The 23,023-nt window shown below is 48.9% G+C and overlaps 2 protein-coding genes and 1 pseudogene across 2 annotated transcripts; all 3 read left to right on the top strand.

Moving 5' to 3' along the window:
- The first annotated feature begins 395 nt into the window (after positions 1 to 395).
- On the top strand, positions 396 to 13,123 carry LOC120645276. Its single transcript, XM_039922082.1, has 4 exons — positions 396 to 702; positions 796 to 817; positions 1,889 to 3,582; positions 12,869 to 13,123. The coding sequence occupies exons 1-3, from the start codon at positions 523 to 525 to the stop codon at positions 3,571 to 3,573; spliced, it is 1,887 nt and encodes a 628-aa protein (XP_039778016.1). The 5' UTR covers positions 396 to 522; the 3' UTR covers positions 3,574 to 3,582; positions 12,869 to 13,123.
- LOC120645989 lies at positions 12,867 to 14,289 on the top strand (annotated as a pseudogene).
- A 4,596-nt stretch (positions 14,290 to 18,885) lies between these two features.
- Positions 18,886 to 22,392, top strand: LOC120645988 (uncharacterized mitochondrial protein AtMg00810-like). Its single transcript, XM_039922687.1, has 2 exons — positions 18,886 to 19,015; positions 21,356 to 22,392. Exons 1-2 carry the CDS (start codon positions 18,886 to 18,888, stop codon positions 22,390 to 22,392), a joined length of 1,167 nt encoding a protein of 388 aa, XP_039778621.1.
- Positions 22,393 to 23,023: the final 631 nt, after the last annotated feature.

The raw sequence follows: 23,023 nt of genomic DNA, 5'->3' as shown, positions 1-23,023 counted from the left end.
TTTGATAAATTTCCAAGAGAAGTTGGAAGTTGACCTGTTAGTGGATTGTTTCAAAGATGCAGATATGAGAGCTCTCGCATGAAGCCTAATTCTTTGGGAATCTCTTCTGTCAAATTGCTGTATTCAAAGTCCAGTACTGTGTAAGACGGGTGAGATTGCTCAAAAAAGATAGGACTTTTACGGCGCACAATACTACTATATACCACTGTCTGAAAAGGACTCTATATAAACATCGTACGGTCTAGATTTATTCTATACTAGTATGAGGTAGTATAAAGGTATTATGAGAAAAATCATTTATAATATCATCTCCCTTTTATTTTTTTATTTGTCTCTTATCATTCTTTTATTTTTCATTTCTTCCCCAATCTATTCTGATCCTCATCCTTTTCCCTGTCGCATCACCTAGGGTTTTTTCAGGAGGCCCAACGACCATTCCGTCGCTCACCGCCGGTGAGGCGGCTCGTGCCGCGCTCAACGCACGGCCCCGGGCAGGAGGACGGGCCATCTCCCAGACGGCCGATGTTCCCCGCTCGGGAGGCATCCACCGCGGCGGATCAGCCCCCACCCGTCGCTCGCCACCCGGTGCTTGACCCCCGCCCGATGCTCGGCACCCGCCCGTCGCAAGCCCGTCACTCGAGAGTCATCCGCAGCGGCGGATCGGTCCCTGCCCGTCGCTCACCCTACGGTCGTCCCTCCAAAGTAGCGACGGGATCCAGATGCCTTCTCATGTTGAATCACAACATGCAAATTTGAGCTCTCCCAGTAATTTTATATCTGTGTGTCATGACCCAGGTAGGTAATAGGACTGCCATGGGCCGTTGAGTATGTTCAGGCCATGGGCCGGTGGGATGTATTGGGCCTGAGGTCATCTATGTACTGCTACATATATACCTGGTCGCTTTGGTGAAAGAGGCATCGACGAGAACATAATAACTGAACCTCTGAATCCCTCTCTGTTCTTCATCGAGTTCTTGAGTTCTTGCTGAGTTCTTCCCCCTAAATCCCTCCAATTCTGCTATCCTTCCCTTTCCAACTACCCAGGTTCACAACAATTGGTATCAGAGCCTTGTTCTTCAGAATCCCCCAAATTTCCCCCAAAATTTTTCCCCAAATCGCGAGAGAATCCACCCAAATTTTTTCCCCAAATCGAATCGAGCCATGGTGGAGATGGGTCATCTCTGCGCTTCGATGTCGAGGATGGAGGAGAAGTTGCGGCGGATGAACGAGATCCTGGATCGCATGAATGGAGTCGCGCCGCCCCCATCCTCAAGCACGACATCAGCGCCCTCCACTCCGACCTCGGCGCAGGTCGCCGCCACCGACGCGTCAGCTTCCGCGACCTCCGCTCCGACCACGATGGCTACGACTCCAACTGCATCGCCCACGCCTGCAGCACCCTCGGCCATGTCCACGGCTGCGCCGCCCACGCCATCAGCGCCCTCGGCCGCGTCCACGACTACCTCGCCGAAGTCCCTCGCCCCGACGCCGGCCACAGACCCTTCTTCGGCACGCGCCACCACCGTGATGCCCACGCCATACGTGCTGACGACCATGTCGATTCAACCCACCACCGCGGTCGCCATCTCATTTCGGCTGCCGACGCCGCCGTTCCTCACCGCCAAGAAGAAGATCGACAAGACGACCTCCACTCCGGGCAGGCCTGCAACCCCCCACGCTGGTGCCCCGAAGCATGTCCGCACGGCCGTCCTCGAGGCTGTGGGTGTCTCACGGGAGGCAGGTACCGTCACCAAAGCCAGACAGGCCTGCGCGCGAGCTCATGGAGCACGGTTCGTGGCCTGCCGAGCGGGATCGTCCGTTCGTCAACTGCGCCGCCCGCACCACCGCGCTCGTCTTCGTTCACGACGACGAGGCTCTGGAACACCGCGCCCTCGAGTACGATCAGGAAGCGCTCGTCTCCGTCGTCGTCGCCACGGACATGGAGTACTTCGCCTTCGAGTTCGACCGGGACGCGCTCGTCTCCGTCCTCAAGCTCTGTGGCTGCCTTGCGCCCGCCCAGTCGTCCCAATGGCTGCATGGCCCACGCTTGCGACTAGCACGTCATCGACAACTATCATCTGCAGCGACACCGAGGATACCACAGCAGCAGGCTGGACCAAGCCAGCCGCCCTCTCCATTGCTGCCTTGAAGGTGTTCGATGAAATGTGGAGTTATCAGCCCTGTTTGACAGCTGCCGAGTTAGAGCCTGCCCCACAATTTGTCTCCTTGCTTTATGCTGTGAAGTCTGCAATGGCCCAGTTCAGAGAGCAGGAGGATATGCGTTTTGTCATTTATCCCAAGAATGCAGAGGGGAGCAAGTTGAGCAGGAACTCTCAGCTTTCAATCTGGGTCCTTCCCATGGCCTCAATGAGCCAGCAAGTGTTTGATCGAGGGAAGTTCGAGAAGGGCTGCAACATAATCTCATTTCAGATGGCTGTGATACATGTTGGTACAGAATGTGTTCTTGAGCAAGTGACCAGATCATTGGGCAGTGCTGCACATGATTGTTATCCCTTCTTTTGCAGTGATGTTGAGCAAAGGATATGCATTCAGTCATTTGGGCCATATGCTTTGAGTTGCGGACAAGGAGTTCACCTTAGGCATCTCTGGCTAGATATTCATGTGAAAATCATAGGCAGTACAACAAAGTGGAATCCTTGGCCTCGTACTCTGCACTTTGGTTGCTCAGCTAGTGGACCTGATGATTTGCTGCCATGGCCATGGCCATGTCCAACAGAACTAAAGATTACACATGATGGGGCAGAGTTGTGGCCTGCAACTTTACAGCAAGCTTGGGATTTTGCAATGAGGCTAGAAGCTATCAGGTCATTGGTCTGTGTTGCAGAACGGTGGAAGTCTCAGTATAGTATTGTCCACTGCAGTGCATACTGGCAAGAGGTCATTGGCAGTAGATGTGATATCAGGCTTCAATCTTGGCCAACAGCTCCTGCTAATGGCATTGTGCTACGAGAAATAGTTGGACCAGACTATGGCATTTGTAGCACTGTTAGGTGGTGGATGGAGACTGAGCAGGCCCTGCACAAGGCTATCAACATGATGGAGCTGGTGATTCAGAGTAACTTGTTGAATTCTTTGTTGGGTGCCGTGAACAGGGAGAACAAGGGCATTATGATTGGATACTCCAGTACAAAGTTTGATCCAGTTGCAAGGTGGACTAATCATATCCAAGTGAAGCATTGTGATATCTTGACTAGCACTCCCGGAAATTCTGGATGGCACCATCAACAACATGTACTTGGGTCTCAATATATTCACTTCAGGGTAGAAGTGCTCCACATTATGCTGAAGTGGAGTCTACTGCAATTCTATGCTTCTCCTGGAGTTCCACGTGACAAGACTGCATGTTCACTAGTTAGGCTTACTGGGGACAGTGCTAATATTTCACTACTGAAAGCATTTGCTAAGCTCCTGAATATTTTTGAGGTATCTACTGATTGGAGCATCAATCGCATCGCAGCCAAATGTGTGATCAAGTATTGTTGGGGCACAACTGAAGAGGATAAGCAATCGGAGAAGCAATGTTCGTATGCATACCAAATCATGCTGCCTTGAGATCTAGGTGTTGTGTTGACATAGAATCGCGCCAACACACTCGAGTGCGCTAGAACGCGCGAACGATCGTCAAAACGATCAACACCCACGAAACCCTAGGCGGACCGGTCTGACCGGTTTCGCCGACCGGTCTGACCGGTGCAGGCAGGGGCTCGCTGGAAACCTAGAACAATGAGCTCGGGAGGGACCCCGTCGGAGCTCGTGATCGTAGGGTTGCTCTGAGGTCGGCAGGCCACTCAGAAAGTCTTCAAACGCCGCCGGGGCGAAGGAAGAAAGCAATCTAGGGTTGGAAAAGACTAGGGTTTGAGAGGTAAAAGTAATGCGATTTTTGTATTGATTCGATTGGGAATAACCTCAATCGGCCTTAGCCTTTATATTTATAGGCCGGGGAAGACGTACCCCTTCACGAGTAGGATTACATGAGGACTCTTTACAAAAAACTTAATTCTATTCGGACTGTACAGACCCGACCGGTCAGACCGGTCAGCCTCAGCATATGCCAAATTTGGCTGTCAACATATGCCCCCCCTGCTTTTTGGTGAGTTTCACAAGCCAAAAAGTAAGAACTATCCTGATTTACATGTTTTACACAGAGCATACAAGTCCTAAAACAAAACTAAGGGCGATATATAATATCGGCCGTCTTTGTCTTCATGCACTTTGCCATATGCTAGGATAAAATTTCTTCAAGTACCTCCCGTTGATAGCTCTAGGTAGACGCTCACCTTGCACCGTCTCCATCATATATGAATTACCGGAGATAACCTTGATAATCTTGTAGGGACCCTCCCAACTTGGCGACCATTTGCCAAACTTGTTGCTTTTCATCCCAAGAGGCAAAATTGTCTTCCAAACTAGATCTCCAACCTGAAAAGATTTAAGTTTTACCTTCTTGTTGTAGGCTCTAGCCACCCGAAGCTTGTCCTTCTCAATTTCCTTCAAAACCTTCAAACGCTTGTCGGTCACCTCATCAATATTATCCATCATCATATCATGATAATCAACAGCGGAGAGGTCATTTTGTTTTGCTAATCTATATGCGTCCAGATTCACCTCAATGGGTAAAACGGCCTCTTGACCATACACAATCTCAAAAGGAGTAACCTTAGTAGCACAATGTCTAGATATACGATGAGCCCATAATGCTTCGGATAACACTTCATGCCACCTCCTAGGATTTTCTTCTATCTTCTTCTTGACAAGTTTGATCAAAATCTTATTACTAGACTCAGCCTGCCCATTGGCCTGAGCATAGTATGGAGATGAATTGAGCAATTTAATCTTGTAAGATTCGGCAAAGGCACACACCTCTTTTGATATAAATGAAGTACCCTGATCCGTTGTCAAAGTTTGTGGAATGCCGAATCTATGAATAATATGCTCAGTAATAAACTCAATTACCTCTTTATGCGTCATATTCTTCAAAGGAAACGCTTCGGTCCATTTGGTGAAATAATCCGTAGCAACCAACATGAAGTGATGCCCCTTTAAAGATGGAGGATTAATTTGTCCAAGGAAGTCCAACCCCCAACCTCGGAACGGCCATGGTTTAATAATAGAATGCATCAACGCAGCAGGCACCAATTGCAAATCACCAAACCGCTGACATTCTTCACATCCTTTATAGTACTTGAAACAATCGGATAGCATGGTGGGCCAATAAAAACCGGCTCTTCTAAGTAACCACTTCATCTTAGGAGCCGATTGATGAGTACCCCAAATACCTTCATGAACCTCACCCATAGCAATCCGGGCCTGATCCAAGTCTAAACATTTGAGGAGCAAATCTTCGGCAGTCCGACGATAAAGTTCATCGTCAATTAAAACATACTTGAAAGCCAAACGCCGAATATTCCTCTCTGCGCCACGACCAGGATTTCTCAAATACGACATAAGAGGAACTCTCCAATCCTGGGCTTTGGCCAAGACAATTAAATCATCTTTTTTGGCCGAATTAGAACCAGCAACAGCATCACCGGTCAGACCGGTCTCTGGACCGGTCTGACCGGTCTGGGCGGTCAGACCGGTTTCGCTGACCGGTCGGACCGGTGCGTCCAGAACCAAACACTCGGCTTTCGTTTGCATCGGCTTGCGAATGTTGAAATATTTTTTCGTAACATTATAGCCAGATGCTTGTTGCGCCAGAGTATTTGCCTTTCCATTCTCCTCCCTCGGAATATGTTTGATAATAAATTCATCGAAAGAGGAAATAATATCGAGACATTTATCAAGATATGCATTTAGAGAACCATTATAACACTGGCATACTTTAGATACTTGCTGCACCACCAGAAGAGAATCTCCAAAGGCTTCAACATGCTTCACGCCCATGGATTACAAGAATTCCAAGCCAAATAGAAGAGCCTCATATTCAACTTGGTTATTTGTGCACTCTTCTTCCCATCAGTTTGAAAATTCAAAAACAGCACCATTCGGAGAAATAAGAACAGCACCAATCCCTTGACCATCATCACAAACCGATCCATCAAAGTACAACTTCCACGGTGTGCAAGTAATATAGCCGACTTCTAAATCATGCTTGTCATTAATCCGATGCTCAACAATAAAATCCGCAACAATTTGGTCTTTCATAGATTTTAAAGGTTCACAAGCCAAATCATACTCAACCAAAGCATAAGCCCATTTACCGATTCTACCACTCAAAATCGGTTTCTGTAACATATGTTTGTTCACATCGGTTTGACATACTACTATGCAAGTACTAGATAATAGATAATGTCTCAATTTGGTACAAGCATAATAAAGAGACAAACATAACTTCTCAATAAATGTATACCTCGTCTCCGCATCAATAAATCGTCGGCTTAAATATGTAACAATATATTTCTTCCCTTCGGTCTCTTGAGTCAAAACAGCCCCAATAACCTTGTCTTCAGCAGCCACATAAAGCCTGAAAGTCACTCCTCTCCTAGGCGCTTTGAGTATGGGTGGTGAAGACAAATAAATCTTGATCTTCTCAAATGCTTCTTGCTTGCCCAAGAACTTCTGTAAATCCTTCTTGCATGTAGGGGCTTCAACCTTCTTCATGGCTTCAACTCTCTTAGGATCAATCTCTATTCCCTTCTCATGAATAATGAAGCCAAGAAACTTTCCAGCCGATACACCAAAAGTACATTTGAGTGGATTCATCTTTAAACCATACCGGCACATCCTTTCAAGAGCAATTCTTAAATCGGCTAAATGATGATCTAAACCGGCCGATTTAATGACAGTATCATCAATATACACTTCCAAGATGACACCAATCAAATCATGGAAGATTAAATTCATAGCTCTTTGATAAGTAGCACCTGCATTTTTCAAACCGAAAGTCATAACCACCCACTCAAACAAACTGACAAATCCTGGACATCTAAAGGCCGTTTTAGATATATCTTCTTCGGCCATAAATATTTGATTGTAACCGGCGTTACCATCAAGAAAACTAATGACACGATGTCCGGAAGCTTCATTGATCAACATATCGGCTATAGGCATAGGATATTCATCCTTGGGAGTAGCTTTATTAAGATCTCTAAAATCAATGCATATTCTAATTTTCCCCGAATCCTTTTTCTCAACGGGCACAATATTAGAGATCCAATCAGCATAACGACAAGACCGAATAAATCCAGCATCAAGCAAATGATTAATTTCAGTTTTAATTCGGTCATAAATAATGGGATTGAAACGCCTAACCGGTTGTTTATAAGGTTTAAAACCGGCTTTAATTGGTAAACGATGCTCAACAAGATCACGACTTAAACCAGGCATTTCATGATACTCCCAAGCAAAATAATCAACATATTCCTTCAATAAATTAGCCAAATCGGCTTTATATTCAGCCGATAAATTTTTGTTTACAAAAGTCGGCCTAGGAATAGTTCCATCACCAATATCTACCTTTGCTAAAGGATCGGCCGATATAAACCCTTGACCCAGCTTATCTAGATCATCGGAATCTTCAATGGCTTCACACATATCGTTTGTGCGCGCCCGATATTGATCTAGCCTCTGCTGCAGCCTCTCTGCATTGGACCGGTCTGACCGGTAGGGGTGTCCGGTCTCACCGGTCGGCCCTGTGCGCCGAACGGGACAGGACCGGTCTGACCGGTCGGCACGGGCGGTCTGACCGGTCCCTTCTGGAGCTTCTATCGTACTCATCTGATTTACATTAAATGATTTAGCCGATTATCCATCGGCTTTAGTACAGCAGAAACAAAACCATCCTTAGTAGGGCTGGAAAAAAAGCTCGCGGCTCGCGAGCCGGCTCGGGCTCGGAGCGGCTCGGCTCGGCTCGGAGTGGCTCGCGAGCCTGGAACGAGCCGAGCCGAGCCTCTTTTCTCGGCTCGCTAAAAGACCGAGCCAAGCCGAGCCAGCTCGCTCTGGCTCGCGAGCCGGCTCGCGAGCTGAGCCACCTATGGACCACTTGTCAATTGTCATGTAATTTAAAATGTTTTATCTTCATTTTATCTTGTTGTGGCTATGGTACTGTTAAAATCTTGATATGGAACTGTTAAAATCTTTATGTGGTACTGTTAAAATCTTGATGTGGTTGCACTCTTGTATGTGATCTGTGAATCTATGAACTGTGATGCAAATATGCAATAACGAGCTGTGGCTCGCGGGCCGGCTCGAGCCGGCTCGCGAGCCGATAACGAGCCGAGCCGAGCCTCTTTCACCGGCTCGTGAAATTACCGAGCCGAGCCAGGCTCGACTCACTGGATGACCGAGCCGCGGCGAGCCGAGCCGAGCCTGGCTCGGCTCGGCTCGTTTCCAGCCCTAATCCTTAGTGCAACTGATAAAATCATAATCGGACAGGTCCACGCCCGATAAACACTTGACGTTGTCGTGTGCACTAATGGAATCTGAATCGGCTAAAGCAACAAAGGATGAAGTGTCCCCATGGACAATCTCAACCTCATCGCCGATCCACTGAACAAGAAACTGATGCAAGGTAGAAGAAACACACTGATTTGCATGAATCCAATCCCTCCCAAGAATCAAATTGTAGTTACCTTGCACCTCCGCGACGAAGAAAGCTGTAGCAAGCGTCTTACTTCCAATGGTGAGCTCCATGGAAGCAACTCCTTTGGCACTAAGGGGCTCGCTCCCTCCAACACCACTGATGGTCATGTTCGTCTTGATCAGGTCTTCGTCTTGGCCACCGATCTTCTTGTACAGCGAGTAGGGCATAAGATTTACAATGGCCCCACCATCTATTAGCATGCGAGTCACCGGCTTCCCGTTGATGTGTCCCCTCATATAAAAAGCCTTCAAATGATTGTCTTTCTCGCTTGGCTTCTGGAACACAGCTTCACGGGGCCCGAACTGAAGATGAGCCAAATCCTCCTCCAGAACCACGAAGTAATCTGAAGATAAATGCACCACATTGATCTCCATATTGGTGCGCTCTGGAGACACTTCGTAGTCTACCAATTCCTCATCTTCAGCTGTCGGAGGAACTGCTAGGGCTTCATCAACAGAAGGAACCGAAACAGGCGGCACCGATTTGGCTGTTGCATCTGCACTGGGCTCGACCGGTCTGACCGGTTGGTCAGAGCGGTCTGACCGGTCCTCATGACCGGTCTGACCGGTCGGCTGTGGCGGTCCGACCGGTCTGTCTGGCTGGTCAGCTGCCTTAGCTTTCCACACCTTGCTTTGAGGGAACATAGGCCTGTATCTGTTGAATTCCTCATCCCTCATCTTCTCCTTCTCCTGTTCCTTCTTTTCTTTGTTGCGGAGGCGCTGCAATTTCCTTTTTTGAGTATGAGTTAATCCCGAAGGGCACCATCTAGGCTAATGGTACTTATCCGCTGTGCTTTTGCTGCTACCAGCCTCATGATCATTGGCCATGACCGGCTTTTGCGAAGGAACGTCAACCGATGCATCTATATCCATCGGTTTCTTGCCCGTATCCTTTATGGGCACTTCGATTTCACCGATTTGAACCACAAAATCGGCTTTAAGCTTCTCTGAATCGGCCACAAGCTTCTACTCCTCTTTCCTCTCCTTGATGCGATATTCGAACTTTGGAACAGGAGCTTGGCCCGGCCTCTGATGATACCGGTCTGACCGGTCGGAGGTGACCGGTCTGACCGGTGCAGCCTGCTGCACTGGACCAGATTGGCGTGGTCCCAATCGGTCATGTACTGGTACTCTGGAGCTTTCCCCTTGATAATGTGGAGGATAAAGTATCGGGAAACACTGCATCCATATCCCCCCATGCTCCCATGCCGGATTTGTTGCATTTGAAGCCGGTGGCATCCACGGCATGGTAGCATACATCTTCTGAGGAGGATATAACGTGACAACATCACCTCTGCGCCTGCTGGATTCCCTCCTTGGGGATGCTGGACGATCTTGACGCGGTGGTGAACGCGGTCTCTTTCTTAACGGCCGATCGTTTCGAACAGCCTTTGTGTACTTGTTCAACAACTGGTTGAAGGTGGGCTTCTGATTAGCAGTTCTTCCCTGCACCTTCACTTCATTGGTCTTCCAAGTACCCACTTCCGGACGTTTTGGCTTGAAGGTCCGGGGACGGTCACCAGGGTGGTCTGACCGGTTGGAAGAACCGGTCTGACCGGTCGGACTGGTCTGACCGTTCGCAGACACTGGTCTGACCGGTCGTGCCTGATCAGCAGACCGATTTTCTGGTGGAGAGCTTCCTTGCCCCCTGAGTCTGGTATTTCTGACAATGATCTTCAAAGTATCCTTGCCATCATCAGCAACTTCACGAGCAAGGATTTTATCACTTGTATCCATCGGTCTTGGATCATCGATGACAACATGCTTTCCCTTAGCTCCTTCGGCTTGTTCCGGCCGAATGAGCACCTTTGGATTGTTCAATTTTAGCGTATGAACAGGGAAAGGAGCTTTGTCAATTTGCATCTCATAAAGTACCAATCGTACTTCATTAATGGCCGATTGTACCTGTCGACGAAAAACATTACAATCATTAGTAGCATGAGATGTAGAGTAAAGCCACTTACAATATGCATGTCGTCTAAGTTCGTCGGGAGATGGGATAACATGTGACAATCGGATGTTACCATTGTTTAGCAATTCATCAAAAATCCGATCACACTTAGAAACATAAAAAGTAAATTTCGGCTCCTCTTGCCGATTCTTTTGAATCGGCTTGAGAGACGGAACCGAACCGGGTTTGGCCTTTGACGGCCAAACAAATTCAGCGGCATATACTTCCTTACTATCATCGTCCGAACCATCCGAATTAGGATCAAGAACATGTGTGTTGGACCGATGAAGCTTGAAAGTATCTTTAAGATTTTTATACTTAAATTTGGTGCCAATAGCTCGCATTTGCAAATGATTAACCGTAATGTAATCAAAACCTTCAAATTTTTCCTTCAAGTAAGAACGCAAGCCATTAAACGCTAAATCCGCCAAATCCTTTTCTGAAAGAGATGAATTAAAACACCGATTTTTCAAAGCTTTAAATCTTTGAAAGTAATCCAAAACTGTTTCATCTCGAGTTTGTTTAATCGATGTCAAGTCTAGCAATCGAACTTCGGCTTCCCCACTATAGAAGTGATCATGAAATTTGCGCTCTAATTGATTCCAATTTAAAATAGATCCCGGCGCAAGTGAGAAAAACCAAGAGAAAGCGGTTCCAGTCAAAGATAAAGAAAACAAACGAACCCGCAAGGCATCATTAAGACCCGCTTCTCCCAATTGCAAGACATATTGGCTAACATGTTTCCAAGTCATACGAGAATCTTCACCATTGAATTTGACAAACTCGGGAATACGCCAACCAACAGGATATGAAATAAAATCAAACTCAGGAGGATATGGCTTTTGATATAAACGCGACCCACCCATATCAATCCCAAGTTTAGATTTAAGTACTCCGGCTAAATCTTCTTTAAATCTACTAAAATCGGCCTGATAAGCACCACTGGCCGAAGTATTCAGAGAAGATGAAACACGTTGCATGGTAGGACCGGAGTAAGCCATGTTAGTGTTAGAAATCGGCCCTCGATGAGGTCTAGATCCCTGCTGTGACGTAGCATGAGGCCCTGTATACATCACCATCTCATTAGTTCGGCTAAGGACAGCCGAACTAGGGTTAGGCGTGTACGGTACAGAGGGCACTGGTTGCTGTCCTGTCATACCGGTCTGACCGGTCGAGTAACCGGTCTGACCGCCTGCACCGGTCTGACCGGTCGAGGTGACCGGTGGGACCGGTGGCGCATGAACAGTGGACGGCAACAGAGATTGCTCTGGAAACGAGTTCGATGGCATCCCATAGAATTGATCTTGGGTAAAAGATGTGACAGCCGAATCTGATTCCGTGAATTGAGCGCCACCCTCGACAGTTTTACCTTTTTTTTAGCGATGCAATTTCATCATTAAGCCCAGCAAGAGTCTCTCCCGAAGCTACTTGCGCAGCAGATATTTTCGAATCTACCATGAGAGAGAATTGCCTAACTAATTTAGAGGGATCATTAGGAAGTACCTCGACCTTGTCTTGGTTTAACTTGAACGATGGCATCACGAACTCCCCGACCCTCTTGACTAGGCCTCTTCGCTCCTTCTTGAATCCCTGAAGAAACTGCTCCTTCAGGTGCTCTTCAGCGATGAGGTAGGCCTTGCACTCCTCTTCAGTGAGCTCCTCCATGGTCGCCTTGATGATGTTGTCGTTGTGGATCTCACCATGAGTACCCATCTTCTTGGAGAATCTAGACTAGATCGGTTTTTTGAAACCAGATTAATCTGTCCCCAGTGGAGTCGCCAAAAAGTGTGTTGACACAAAATCGCGCCAACACACTCGAGTACGCTAGAACGCGCGAACGATCGTCCAAACGATCAACACCCGCGAAACCCTGGGCGGACCGGTCTGACCGGTTTCGCCGACCGGTCTGACCGGTGCAGGCAGGGGCTCGCTGGAAACCTAGAACAGCGAGCTCGGGAGGGACCCCGTCGGAGCTCGTGATCGTAGGGTTGCTCTGAGGTCGGCAGGCCACTCAGAACATCTTCAAACGCCGCCGGGGCGAAGGAAGAAAGCAATCCAGGGTTGGAAAAGACTAGGGTTTGAGAGGTAAAAGTAATGCGATTTTTATATTGATTCAATTGGGAATAACCTCAATCGGCCTTAGCCTTTATATTTATAGGCCGGGGAAGACGTACCCCTTCACGAGTAGGATTACATGAGGACTCTTTACAAAAAAACTAATTCTACTCGGACTATGCAGACCCGACCGGTCTGACCGGCCGGCCCGACCGGTCAGACTGGTCAGCCTCAGCATATGCCAAATTTGGCTGCCAACATGTTGTAAAGCATAACTTCAAGAATTTCTTATCATCGGCTTGGGGGCAAGCCGATTTTCAAGGGAGGAGGAATGTCATGACCTAGGTAGGTAATAGGACTGCCATGGGCTGTTGAGTATGTTCAGGCCATAGGCCGGTGGGATGTATTGGGCCTGAGGCCATCTATGTACTGCTACATATATACCTGGTCGCTTTGCTGAAAGAGGCATCGACGAGAACATAATAACTGAACCTCTGAATCCCTCTCTGTTCTTCATCGAGTTCTTGAGTTCTTGCTGAGTTCTTCCCCCTAAATCCCTCCAATTCTGCTATCCTTCCCTTTCCAGCTACCCAAGTTCACAACACTGTGTTCCTTCATGTAAATCTCCTCAAGTCCTCATGTATGACTATAATTTGGTTGCAGTTTTGAATTCCGTCTGAGGGTCTCTCTTTCTTAAGATGGGGACTTGTCATTAGTCTCATCACGCATCATGTCAATGGCAAGCCATTCCAATTTTTTATATATACCTCACTATCTAACTACTCCCTTCAGTGGCGTTCCATGCGTGACGTGTTATGTCTTGTTAATTCCAGTGAGGTGAGGATAGAAGGTCTGGAGACCCTTGATTATCTTGACAATCTTAGCCACAAAGAACGCTTTACAAAACAAGGAGACGCCATAACATTTGAGTCAGAGGTGAAGTTTTTCCCAGTACTTTAAAGGATGGATGAAAAGGGGCGCACCCAGTGCAGAGAGCTCCCGCTATGTGCGGGGTCTGGGGACTTTAAAGGATGGATTGATCCTATAAAACTATTTAAATCTGCTCAAACTAGTGGAAACTTAAGTCTTGCAAGTAAATTGCTGCAGTTTCCTTGGTATAGTCATACATATAACTATGTGCTAGCCTTTGTGGATACTTAAAGCATAACTGTAGAAGATTCTAGCCTATAGTTGTCGTTTACACTGGATTTTTTTTTTTTTGTCTTAGGTGCTCAAGATTTCTAGTCTTTTGTTCAATTGCTATACAGGTAGATCGAGTCTATGTTAGCTCTGCAAATGTAGTAGCAGTTCTTGACCATGAGAAGAAACACTCATTTGTCATAAGAAAGGAAGGATTTCCCGACGTTTGTGAGATATGTTGCCCTTAGTTACCTACCAGAAAATTAATTGTTAACAGCATGACGGATTTCTCATTCTAATCCTATATGTATTCCTGTCAGTTGTGTGGAATCCGTGGGAAAAGAAATCAAAGACTATGCTGGACTTTGGTGATGACGAGTACAAGCAGATGCTTTGCGTTCATGCGGCCGCGGTGGAGAGAGCGGGTCACCCTGAAACCAGGGGAGGAGTGGATAGGGAAGCTGGAGCTATCTGCAGTTTCATCCACCGACTGCAGCGACAATCTTGATTACCCCGTCAGCATTGCCATAGGCACCGGTTGAGATTGCCCTTTGGTACCGGTTTTTTGAACCGGTACTCCGAAAGTGGTACCAATGGCTCGAGTCTTTGGTACCGGGTAAAATAACCGGTACCTAAGGCCTCTAAAATGAGATAAAATATTTTTTCGCTGGGTTTGAACCCACGACCTCTAACCTCGCACGCTGCCCCTTTACCATCTCAGCTACACAGTTGTTCTGATTAAGAAGGATATATATTCCTTTTAAAATAACCCATGTATGAGCCTAAGGTACCGGTTTGTGTTACCAACCGGTACCAAAGGCTCCTAAGGTACCGGTACCGAAGGCTCGTCTATAGGTACCGGTTGGTGGTACCATCCGGTACTAATATAAAAATTACCACCCGGTACCTATGGAGAGTCTTAGGTGCCGGTTGATAATACCAACCGGTGCCTAAGGCCCATTCAAAGATTCCATCCACCCCAAAAGCACCGGTATGGAGATGAATCGGTATCTATTATACTATATGTACCGGTTCATCTTGATACTGGTACTTTTGGGATGGACCTAAGGCTTATTTTCTAGTAGTGTGTACTTCCTCCATTTCAAAATGTAGGTCATTTTGATTTTTTTAGATTCATATATTTTGTTATATACCTAGATATATGTTATATTTAGGTGCATAACAAACACTATGAATCTAGAAAAATTAAAACGACTTATATTTTGGAACAGAGAGAGTAGTGTGGAAGTTCATATTTCATAGTGCTATATGGTGTTCGCATCATAAGAGAAGTGAGAACCTCCTTTGTACATCAGAGATAACAGATAAGTACGTGCACGTGCACCTATGATGAGTCAGCTGCTCGAATTGATCCAGAATCGGCAACGGAAATTTGTGACCTGGTCTCTGGAATCCAATGATAGCAGCGCCTTGCTTCAGGCATCTTATCTTACTATTATTAATTAAAGATTCTTTTTAAACCTTCACATAAACTTACTTAGGATCCTTTTAAGCTTTCACATAAACTTACCTAGGATCATAGATGGACACTCTACAAAAATAGAGAAATTCTAGAAATTCTCACAAAAATCAGAAACATCTGGCCATCAATCCGACAACTCTAAATTATAATAGCCACTGGATATAATATCTTTTCAAACAAATTACCCACCTCTGCGGTTACAAAAATAGACTAAAGTAACCCCATAAATATGTATTTAAATTACCCACCTCTGCCATTATGAAAATAGTCTAAAGTAACTCCCTAATTTTCATGTAAATCACCCACTTATGCCATTATAAAAATAATACAAATAACCCCAAAATTTTCATATAATTTATCCAATTATATCATTATTAAAAACTAAAGTAACTCCTAAATCTAAATTATATAATTATAGTAAACTATTAAAGTGCACCAGCATAAAATTCTAAATTACTATTTCTATTGTTATTAATATAATATTTATGTTATTATTTATATAAAATACTACCCATGATACGTGTCACCATATATTCATGTATGATGGAAGAGATAAGAATATCAATTTATAAACAAATGGTTCAATTAAATATATACCAAAGTGGCTGACTGAGTCTTGTTGTATAGCTGATAGGATAGGCGTTATCTGTTAGCTGTCCGAGTCTCTCGCCTCGCTCCGCCTCGTCCGGCCACGGCGCCCGCCATGCGCGGCGTCCGTTGAGCGTGGATGGTGTGCAGGCAGTCTGCATATGTACACCACTGAAGGGCAATACAATCTGCACGTTGCACTTCATCATCTTTCATGGTACCATTCGCCATCTGATCCTAATTCGCTTCCGCTCCTTCTCCTCTACTTCATCTTCCTCCTTTTCGCCATGGCGCCGAGCTCGGACTCCTCTGACGACACCAACCCCTTCGCCACAGAGACTGTGGCCATCTTGGCGGCGAGAGCGCAGCTGATCAACATCTAGTCTCATGTTCCCGTGACTCTTGATCTCTGCGACTCCAACTTCGACACCTGGCGCACCTTCTTCAACATCGCGTTCCGCAAGTTCGGCCTCGTGGATCATATCGACAGCACGGTCGACGCTAGTGCCATGCTCGCCGACACCGAGTGGATGCAGATCGAGACTTGCATCGTGTCCTGGCTCTACACCACGCTCTCCGTTGAACTCCTCTCGGCGGTCATCCAGCCCAACGACAACGCCTACACCGCCTGGTCAGCGATCGGCTCCCAGTTCCTCGACAACATCGTGCAGCGCCCTGTCCAGGCACGGCATGCACCTCATGCCCTCAGCTAGGGCAACATGACGGTGACCGAGTACTGTGGCCAGATCAAGGCTCTAGCAGACACGCTGCGCAACGTCGGCTCGCCACTCACCGATCAAGAGCTCGTCATCAACCTCCTGAGCAGGCTGAATGACAAGTTCGCTAACTGCATCCCCACGATCTCGGCTTCGCGGCCTCCATGACGTTCCTCCAAGCGCGGTCCTTCCTTCTCCAGCAGGAGGTCTGGTCCGCCAATCGGGCGCAGAAGGCCATGTCTATCGCTCTTCTCGCCGCATCCCGATCCGCCAATGCCTCCACCAACGTGCCCGTTGCCGGATCGGGCTCTTCCCCTACGGCTGCACTCGCCAACCCCACCGCCGGTGCTGCCGGCAGAAACGATCGTCCACGCAAGCACAAGAAGCAGTTCGTCCATGCCGGTTCCATCTCTTCCTCCTCCGGCGGCCAGAACACGGGTGCCCTCACCAGCGCGTCCCGCGGTGCGCCCGTGGCGTCCTGGGTGAACCTCTGGACTGGCTTCGTGCAAGCCTCGCCACTCACCCACCTCCAGACAACCCCGCCGGTTGCTGGCGTCCTCGGTGCGCGTCCCGGTGCTGCACCCCAACAGTCGCTGAATGCACAGCATGCCCCGGCTGGCGCGATGCAGCTGGCCCTGTATCAGGCGCTCACCAACCTGTCATTGCAGTCTTCTCCACCAAGCGCCACCGATTGGGTGTTCGACACCGGCGCCTTGTCGCACATGGCGGGCCATTCTGGTATGTTGTCCTCCATCTCCCCATCATCCTCTCGGATCATTGTTGGGAATGGGGCCTCCTTGCCTGTGCAGTGCACTGGCCACGACTCCCTTCCAACATCTTCCTCTCCCTTTACCCTTATCCTGCGAGATGTTCTTGTCTCTCCTTCCTTGCTTCATTTTCTGTCCGCTGCCTTACCAAAGATAATTCTATCTCTGTCAAATTTGACCCTCTCAGTTTCTCCATTAAGGATCTTCGTAGTAAGGCGGTTCTCCTCCGCAGTGAGAGCTCCGGCGACCTCTACCCTCTGCGCTCCACCACTTCACCGCCCTCCATCGGTTTTCATGTCACCGTCGACCTGTGGCACGCTCGCTTGGGTCATCCAGGACGCCCTGCTTTCACTCGAATCATGCAAAAATTTAGATTTTCATTGTACGCCGACTAATAAACATTCTTGCACCTCTTGCCGCATTGGCAAACATGTTCGGCTTCCTTTCAGTGAATCAAATACTGTTTCCCCTTTTCCCTTTTGTCTCTTGCACTGTGATGTATGGACCGCCTGTTACTAGCAATTCCGGCTTCCAATACTATCTTGTCGCGCTTGATGACTACTCTCAATACGTCTGGACGTTCCCGCTTCGCCGCAAGTCCGTCGTCCTCGCCACGCTTGTTTCTTTTCATGCCTTTGTGCAGACACAGTTCGGCAGGCTGATCATGGCGTTCCAAATGGACAACAGCCATGAGTTCGACAACGCCGCTTTTTTCTCCTTCCTCACCGCGCACGGTATCATACTTCGGCTCACCTGCAACTACACTTCGCAACAGAACATCCGCACAGAACACATTCTGCGGACCCTCAATGACAGCATACGCACCATGCTCATCCATGCTAGTGTGCCGCTCTCTTTCTAGCCCAACGCGCTGCACACTGCAACCCATCTGCTCAACCGCAGACCCTGCACTTCACGCGGCAATGTCACACCCTTCTTCCTCCTCTTCGGCTCAGAGCTGGACTACTCGCACCTCTGGGTATTCGGTTGCCAGTGCTTTCCCAACACCACCGTGACAACACCCCACAAGCTCTCGCCGCGCTTTCTTCCCTGCGTGTTCTTGCGCTACCCTGACAACACAAAAGGATATCGATGCTACGACACCACCACACGGCGAGTTCTAACGTCAAGGCACATCATCTTCGACGAGCATGTGTTCCCATTTCGCCAAGTTCAGTCACTGCCGCCAGCTCCGATGACATTGCCACCTCCTCACATTGAGCAGCTACCATTCCTGGCTCCTCGATGACTCCCTGCGGGTACGGTGCCACCCGTGGCCATGCACACATCCTCGCCAGCGTAATCAGCTGCTGCTCCAGTGGTGCTGGAGCAACCGGCACCTCCTGCGACCTCGTCCCCTTCCTTGCCAGCTACAGCCACGACTTCATCAGCACCTCTTGCTCTGGAGTCCGTCCCCGATGAGCCCACGCCAATCCCTCCACCACCACCCATGGGCTATCCCATGGTCATGCGGCGCAAGGATGGAATTGTCCAGCCTAATTTGCGCTAGCCAACACTACGGAGGTCGACGATGTGCCGCGCACGGTCCACGCCGCCCTGTGCGACCCCGCCTGGTTCGCGGCGATGCAGGACAAGTACCACATGCTCAAGGAGAACGACACTTGGGAGCTGGTGCCTCGACCTCGTGGTGCACATGTCATCACAGGGAAATGGATCTTCAAGAACAAATTCCATGCTGACAGCATGTTGGAATGTAGGAAAGCACGCTGGGTCTTGCGTGGCTTCTCGCAGCGCCCTAGCTTGGACTTCGACCAAATGTTCTCCCTAGTGGCGAAACCGGTGACGCTACACACTGTCTGCATTTCGCGGCTGAAAGTGATCGGGTGCTCGTAGCCTAAGAGGGGGAGGGGGTGAATTAGGCAATCTACAACCTTAACATATGGCTCCAACTAGTTTGCGCAAAATCTTAAACTAAAACATGCTATCTAGATGTGCAACTACGATTCTTCTAATATGAAACCATCATCCCAAAAGAGTTTAGCAACCTATAGCCAATTCTAGTAAGATACTACTCTAAGAAAGTAAAGGCACACAAGTTGCAAGAAATAAATACGGAAGCTTAAAGAGAGGATGAGAGGAAGCAAACTCTTGACGCGAGATTTATCCCGTGGTTCGGTTGGGCACAAAGCCAATCCTACTCCACGTTGTTGAAGCACTCACAAAGAGTATTGCTTCCTGGCAATGAAGTCTCTTACGGGGACATCAAGTCACCACGGTCACCTTGATCCCATTTTCCACTAAGGAACTTCTCCACAAAGGATGGGGGTCTCCACATCCCCCGCACAAAGCCGTCCACGCCGCTCCACACCAAGCCGGAGGGTCGTAGACTTGCCGGAGAGCCACCAAGACTCCAAGGATGGCCGGCACACCGAGATACAAGTATGGTTCACTCAAGAACTAGCTCACAAGGCAACAACACCTTGTACTGTCACTCACTTAAGAGCTAATCTAGCACTAACACTCTCAAAGGTGTGCTAAGGACTAAAAATTTGATCACTAAGCACTTGGAAGGCTTGGAGATGTTCTTCAATGTGTGTGGGGTGGTTCAGGTCTCCAGCAACTCCAAAATGGCCGGGGGAAGACATATATAAAGGCTATCAAGCCCATGGAGCCGTTACTCAAACGGCTAGTTGAAACGATGCCTATGCATAGGGTGGCATCGGTTCAACCGGTCACCCTGTTTGAGTCCCATATAGCCATTGAGCAGCTCTGACACGTGCCTGCTGCTGACGTTATTGCACCGACGCATTACACCGATGGGGCATCGGTTAAACCTGAGGTCCGGAGTCCTACTCTCCCGGCAAACGGCCCCGGACCCGCTCCCCACCCGGGGAAGGTCCGGTGACGCCGCGTGTCCCGGAGGAGGTAGTACTCAGCCAAAACAGCTGGGGGTCCCGGACCTCCCGTGGAGCCCCGGACCCCCGCCAGGGTCCCGGACCCCATATACTATCCGGACCCCTCGGCGGGGTGGAACCGACACCCCACCTGGGGCTGGTCCGAAGCCACCACATGTCCGCAGGTGCGGGCACGCGCGCGAGGCCGCATGGCTTCCACTGGAAGACTCGCCTACCCACCGCATTCAATGCGGTAGGCGGAAGTGCGCTCTGCCACGGCAGAGCCCGAGGTGGTTTTTGCCAGGTTGCACTGTTGGTCGCGTGTTACCAAGGCGTACAGTGCAGTCGCTGGCGCCACCCACGCCGCGTATGAAAGTCTACTATGCCAGTTGGACACGACGGCTCGGCTTCGCCCATTATGACGCCTACATGGTAGCCTGGACAGATTACGCCGCAAGCTACATTGCCCCCAACGGGCGCCTCGTCGATGGGACAAATAAAGACTTCTCTCGGTCAGAGAGTCTACAGGACGATGAAGCGTATCCGAGAAGAGATTCACAACTGCTGTAGCTCCATTGAAGCTTTCTGCGCAGTATACTATACATCCTCGTTAGACCCACCTGTCGGGGTCTGAATGCCTGTATACATGCCCCCTTGGTCTATAAAAGGGAGACGCTCGCTAGAGGAGGCGGCATTCGAGTCCCGGCGGGGAAGAGGATAGACTCATTCTTACTAAGAGCAATACATCTCACAATGGACGTAGGGTATTACGCTCCGGCGGCCCGAACCACTCTTAACCCGAGTGTCCTTGCGTTCTTGCCTCCAAGCTAGATCAGCCTAATCGCTTTGCGCTTCCCCGAGTACTCCCCCTCGGGGATTAGGCGGGTGCGTTCCGCCACCCGGCTGTGGGTACCCTCAAAAGCCCACGACAGCAGCGGTGCGCGACTGGCCGGTTACACCAGGTCGACATAAAAACGCATTTCTCCATGGCGATCTAGCGAAGCAGGTGTTCTGTTAGCAACCGGTGAGCTTCATCGACACCACACAACCGGACGCAGTCTGTCTCCTCCGAAAATCACTCTACGGCCTGAAGCAGGCGCCACGGGCCTGGTTCCAATGCTTCGCAACTCACCTGCACTTGCTCGGCTTCATTCCCGCCAAGTCTGACGGCTCCCTCTTCGTACTTCACCATGGCGCAGCTGAGGCGCACCTGCTGTTGTACATCGACAACATTGTGCTCGCTGCCTCATCACCGGAGCTTCTACATCGCATCATCGATCAGTTCTGCCTTGAGTTCACGATGAAGGATTTAGGACCCGTCCACTTCTTCCTCAGCATCCAGGTACGGCGGATGGCTGTCGGCTTCTTCCTGTCCCGGGCACAGTACGCCGATGAGAAGCGCGCCGAGATGATGAACTGCACGCCTGCCTCCACTTCGTTCGACGTCAAGGCGAAGGTGTCCTCCACCACAGGCACGCCGGTGCATGACCCGATGTTATATCGCAGCAGCATCGGCGCGCTCCAATATCTCACGCTCACGCGCTCGGACCTCACCTACGCCGTGCAACAAGCGTGTCTCCATATGCATGATCCTATGGATGTGCACTGGATATTGGTGAAATGGATCCTCCGCTATGTTCGTGGCACGGTTACCAAAGGTCTGCAGCTCCGGCGGTCGACCTTACCGATGGTCGTCACCTACTCGGACGCGAACTGGGCAGGCTGTCCAGACACGCGCCGCTCAATGTCAGGCTTCTGCATCTTCTTCGGTGACTCCCTGGTGTCGTGGTCCTCCAAGCGCCAAGCCATCATGTCACGGTCCAGCGTGGAGGCCGAATTCAGAGGAGTGGCGAACGCCGCCGCAGAGTGCTGCTGGCTATGTCATCTTCTCGGCGAGCTTCACATCAAGATTGACAAGGCGACACTCCTGTACTGCGACAACGTGTCCGTGGTCTACCTCATGAAGAACCCAGTCCACCATGGCTGTACCAAGCACATCGAGCTAGATGTTCACTTCATCCGGGAAAAGGTGGCAATTGGTGAAATCCGCACTCTCCATGTTCCGACGCGGCAGCAAATACCTGACATCATGACCAAGGGCTTGCCAAAGGCGGTGTTCGAGGATTTTCGGTCCAGTTTGTGCATCGCCGATGACGCACGAACTGCCCGGAGGTGGGGGTCAAAGTGGCTGACTGAATCTTGTTGGATAGCTGATAGGATAGGCGCTATCTGTTAGCCGTCCGAGTCTCTCCCCTTGCTCCACCTCGTCCGGCCAGGACGCCCGCCATGCGCGGCGTCCTTTGAGCTCGGCTGGCGTGCAGCCAGCCTGTATATGTACACTACTGAAGGGCAATACAATCTGCGGATTGCACTTCATCCTCTTTCAGAGTCATCAATCATAAGTTCTGAAAGAAAATTAATTGACATGATACACACACGGCATGACATTTACAACAGAAAGAGAGAGAGAGAGAGAGAGAGAGTAAGCTCAGTCAGTAGATTCACATTCAGCCTCTACATACTACAAACTAGTACGACTTCATTTACTTCTCAAAGATATCTGCAAACATTATTAAAAAAATCTATGACAAACAAATGATTCACTGAATTATAAATCTGGCATTTCAAATAGAAAAAACGAGCAGCCATGCTATCAGTTAGTTGATGAAGACTCTGCAATTCAGATTAGAGCACCAAAACCTCTGCAAAATATTACTTCAGTAGTTAAGTAACCACAAGCATCCCCATGCTAAACTTGTAGTCATCAGTCTAGAACCAAATGAACAGGGGGATGGAAAGGATTCATGATCAGAGGTTAAATGCCGTGCAAACCCCCTTCATGCAATGAGCAATTATAAACATTCTAT

This window comes from Panicum virgatum, chromosome 8K, assembly GCF_016808335.1.
Source record: "Panicum virgatum strain AP13 chromosome 8K, P.virgatum_v5, whole genome shotgun sequence".
NCBI lineage: Eukaryota > Viridiplantae > Streptophyta > Magnoliopsida > Poales > Poaceae > Panicum > Panicum virgatum.
Note: the sequence above shows the minus strand (reverse complement) of the source record. Positions and strands in the feature narration are given on the sequence as shown.

Excerpts from the sequence above, each read along its gene's own strand:
- LOC120645988 (XM_039922687.1), top strand. The coding sequence starts at position 18,886 with ATGCAGGACAAGTACCACATGCTCAAGGAGAACGACACTTGGGAGCTG. Across the intron at positions 19,016-21,355 it reads TGCTGACAGCATGTTGGAAT|CTGAGGCGCACCTGCTGTTG; the intron begins GTAGGAAAGCAC and ends ACCATGGCGCAG.
- LOC120645276 (XM_039922082.1), top strand. The coding sequence starts at position 523 with ATGTTCCCCGCTCGGGAGGCATCCACCGCGGCGGATCAGCCCCCACCC. Across the intron at positions 703-795 it reads CCTACGGTCGTCCCTCCAAA|GTAGGTAATAGGACTGCCAT; the intron begins GTAGCGACGGGA and ends GTCATGACCCAG. Across the intron at positions 818-1,888 it reads AGGTAATAGGACTGCCATGG|GCCCTCGAGTACGATCAGGA; the intron begins GCCGTTGAGTAT and ends CTGGAACACCGC.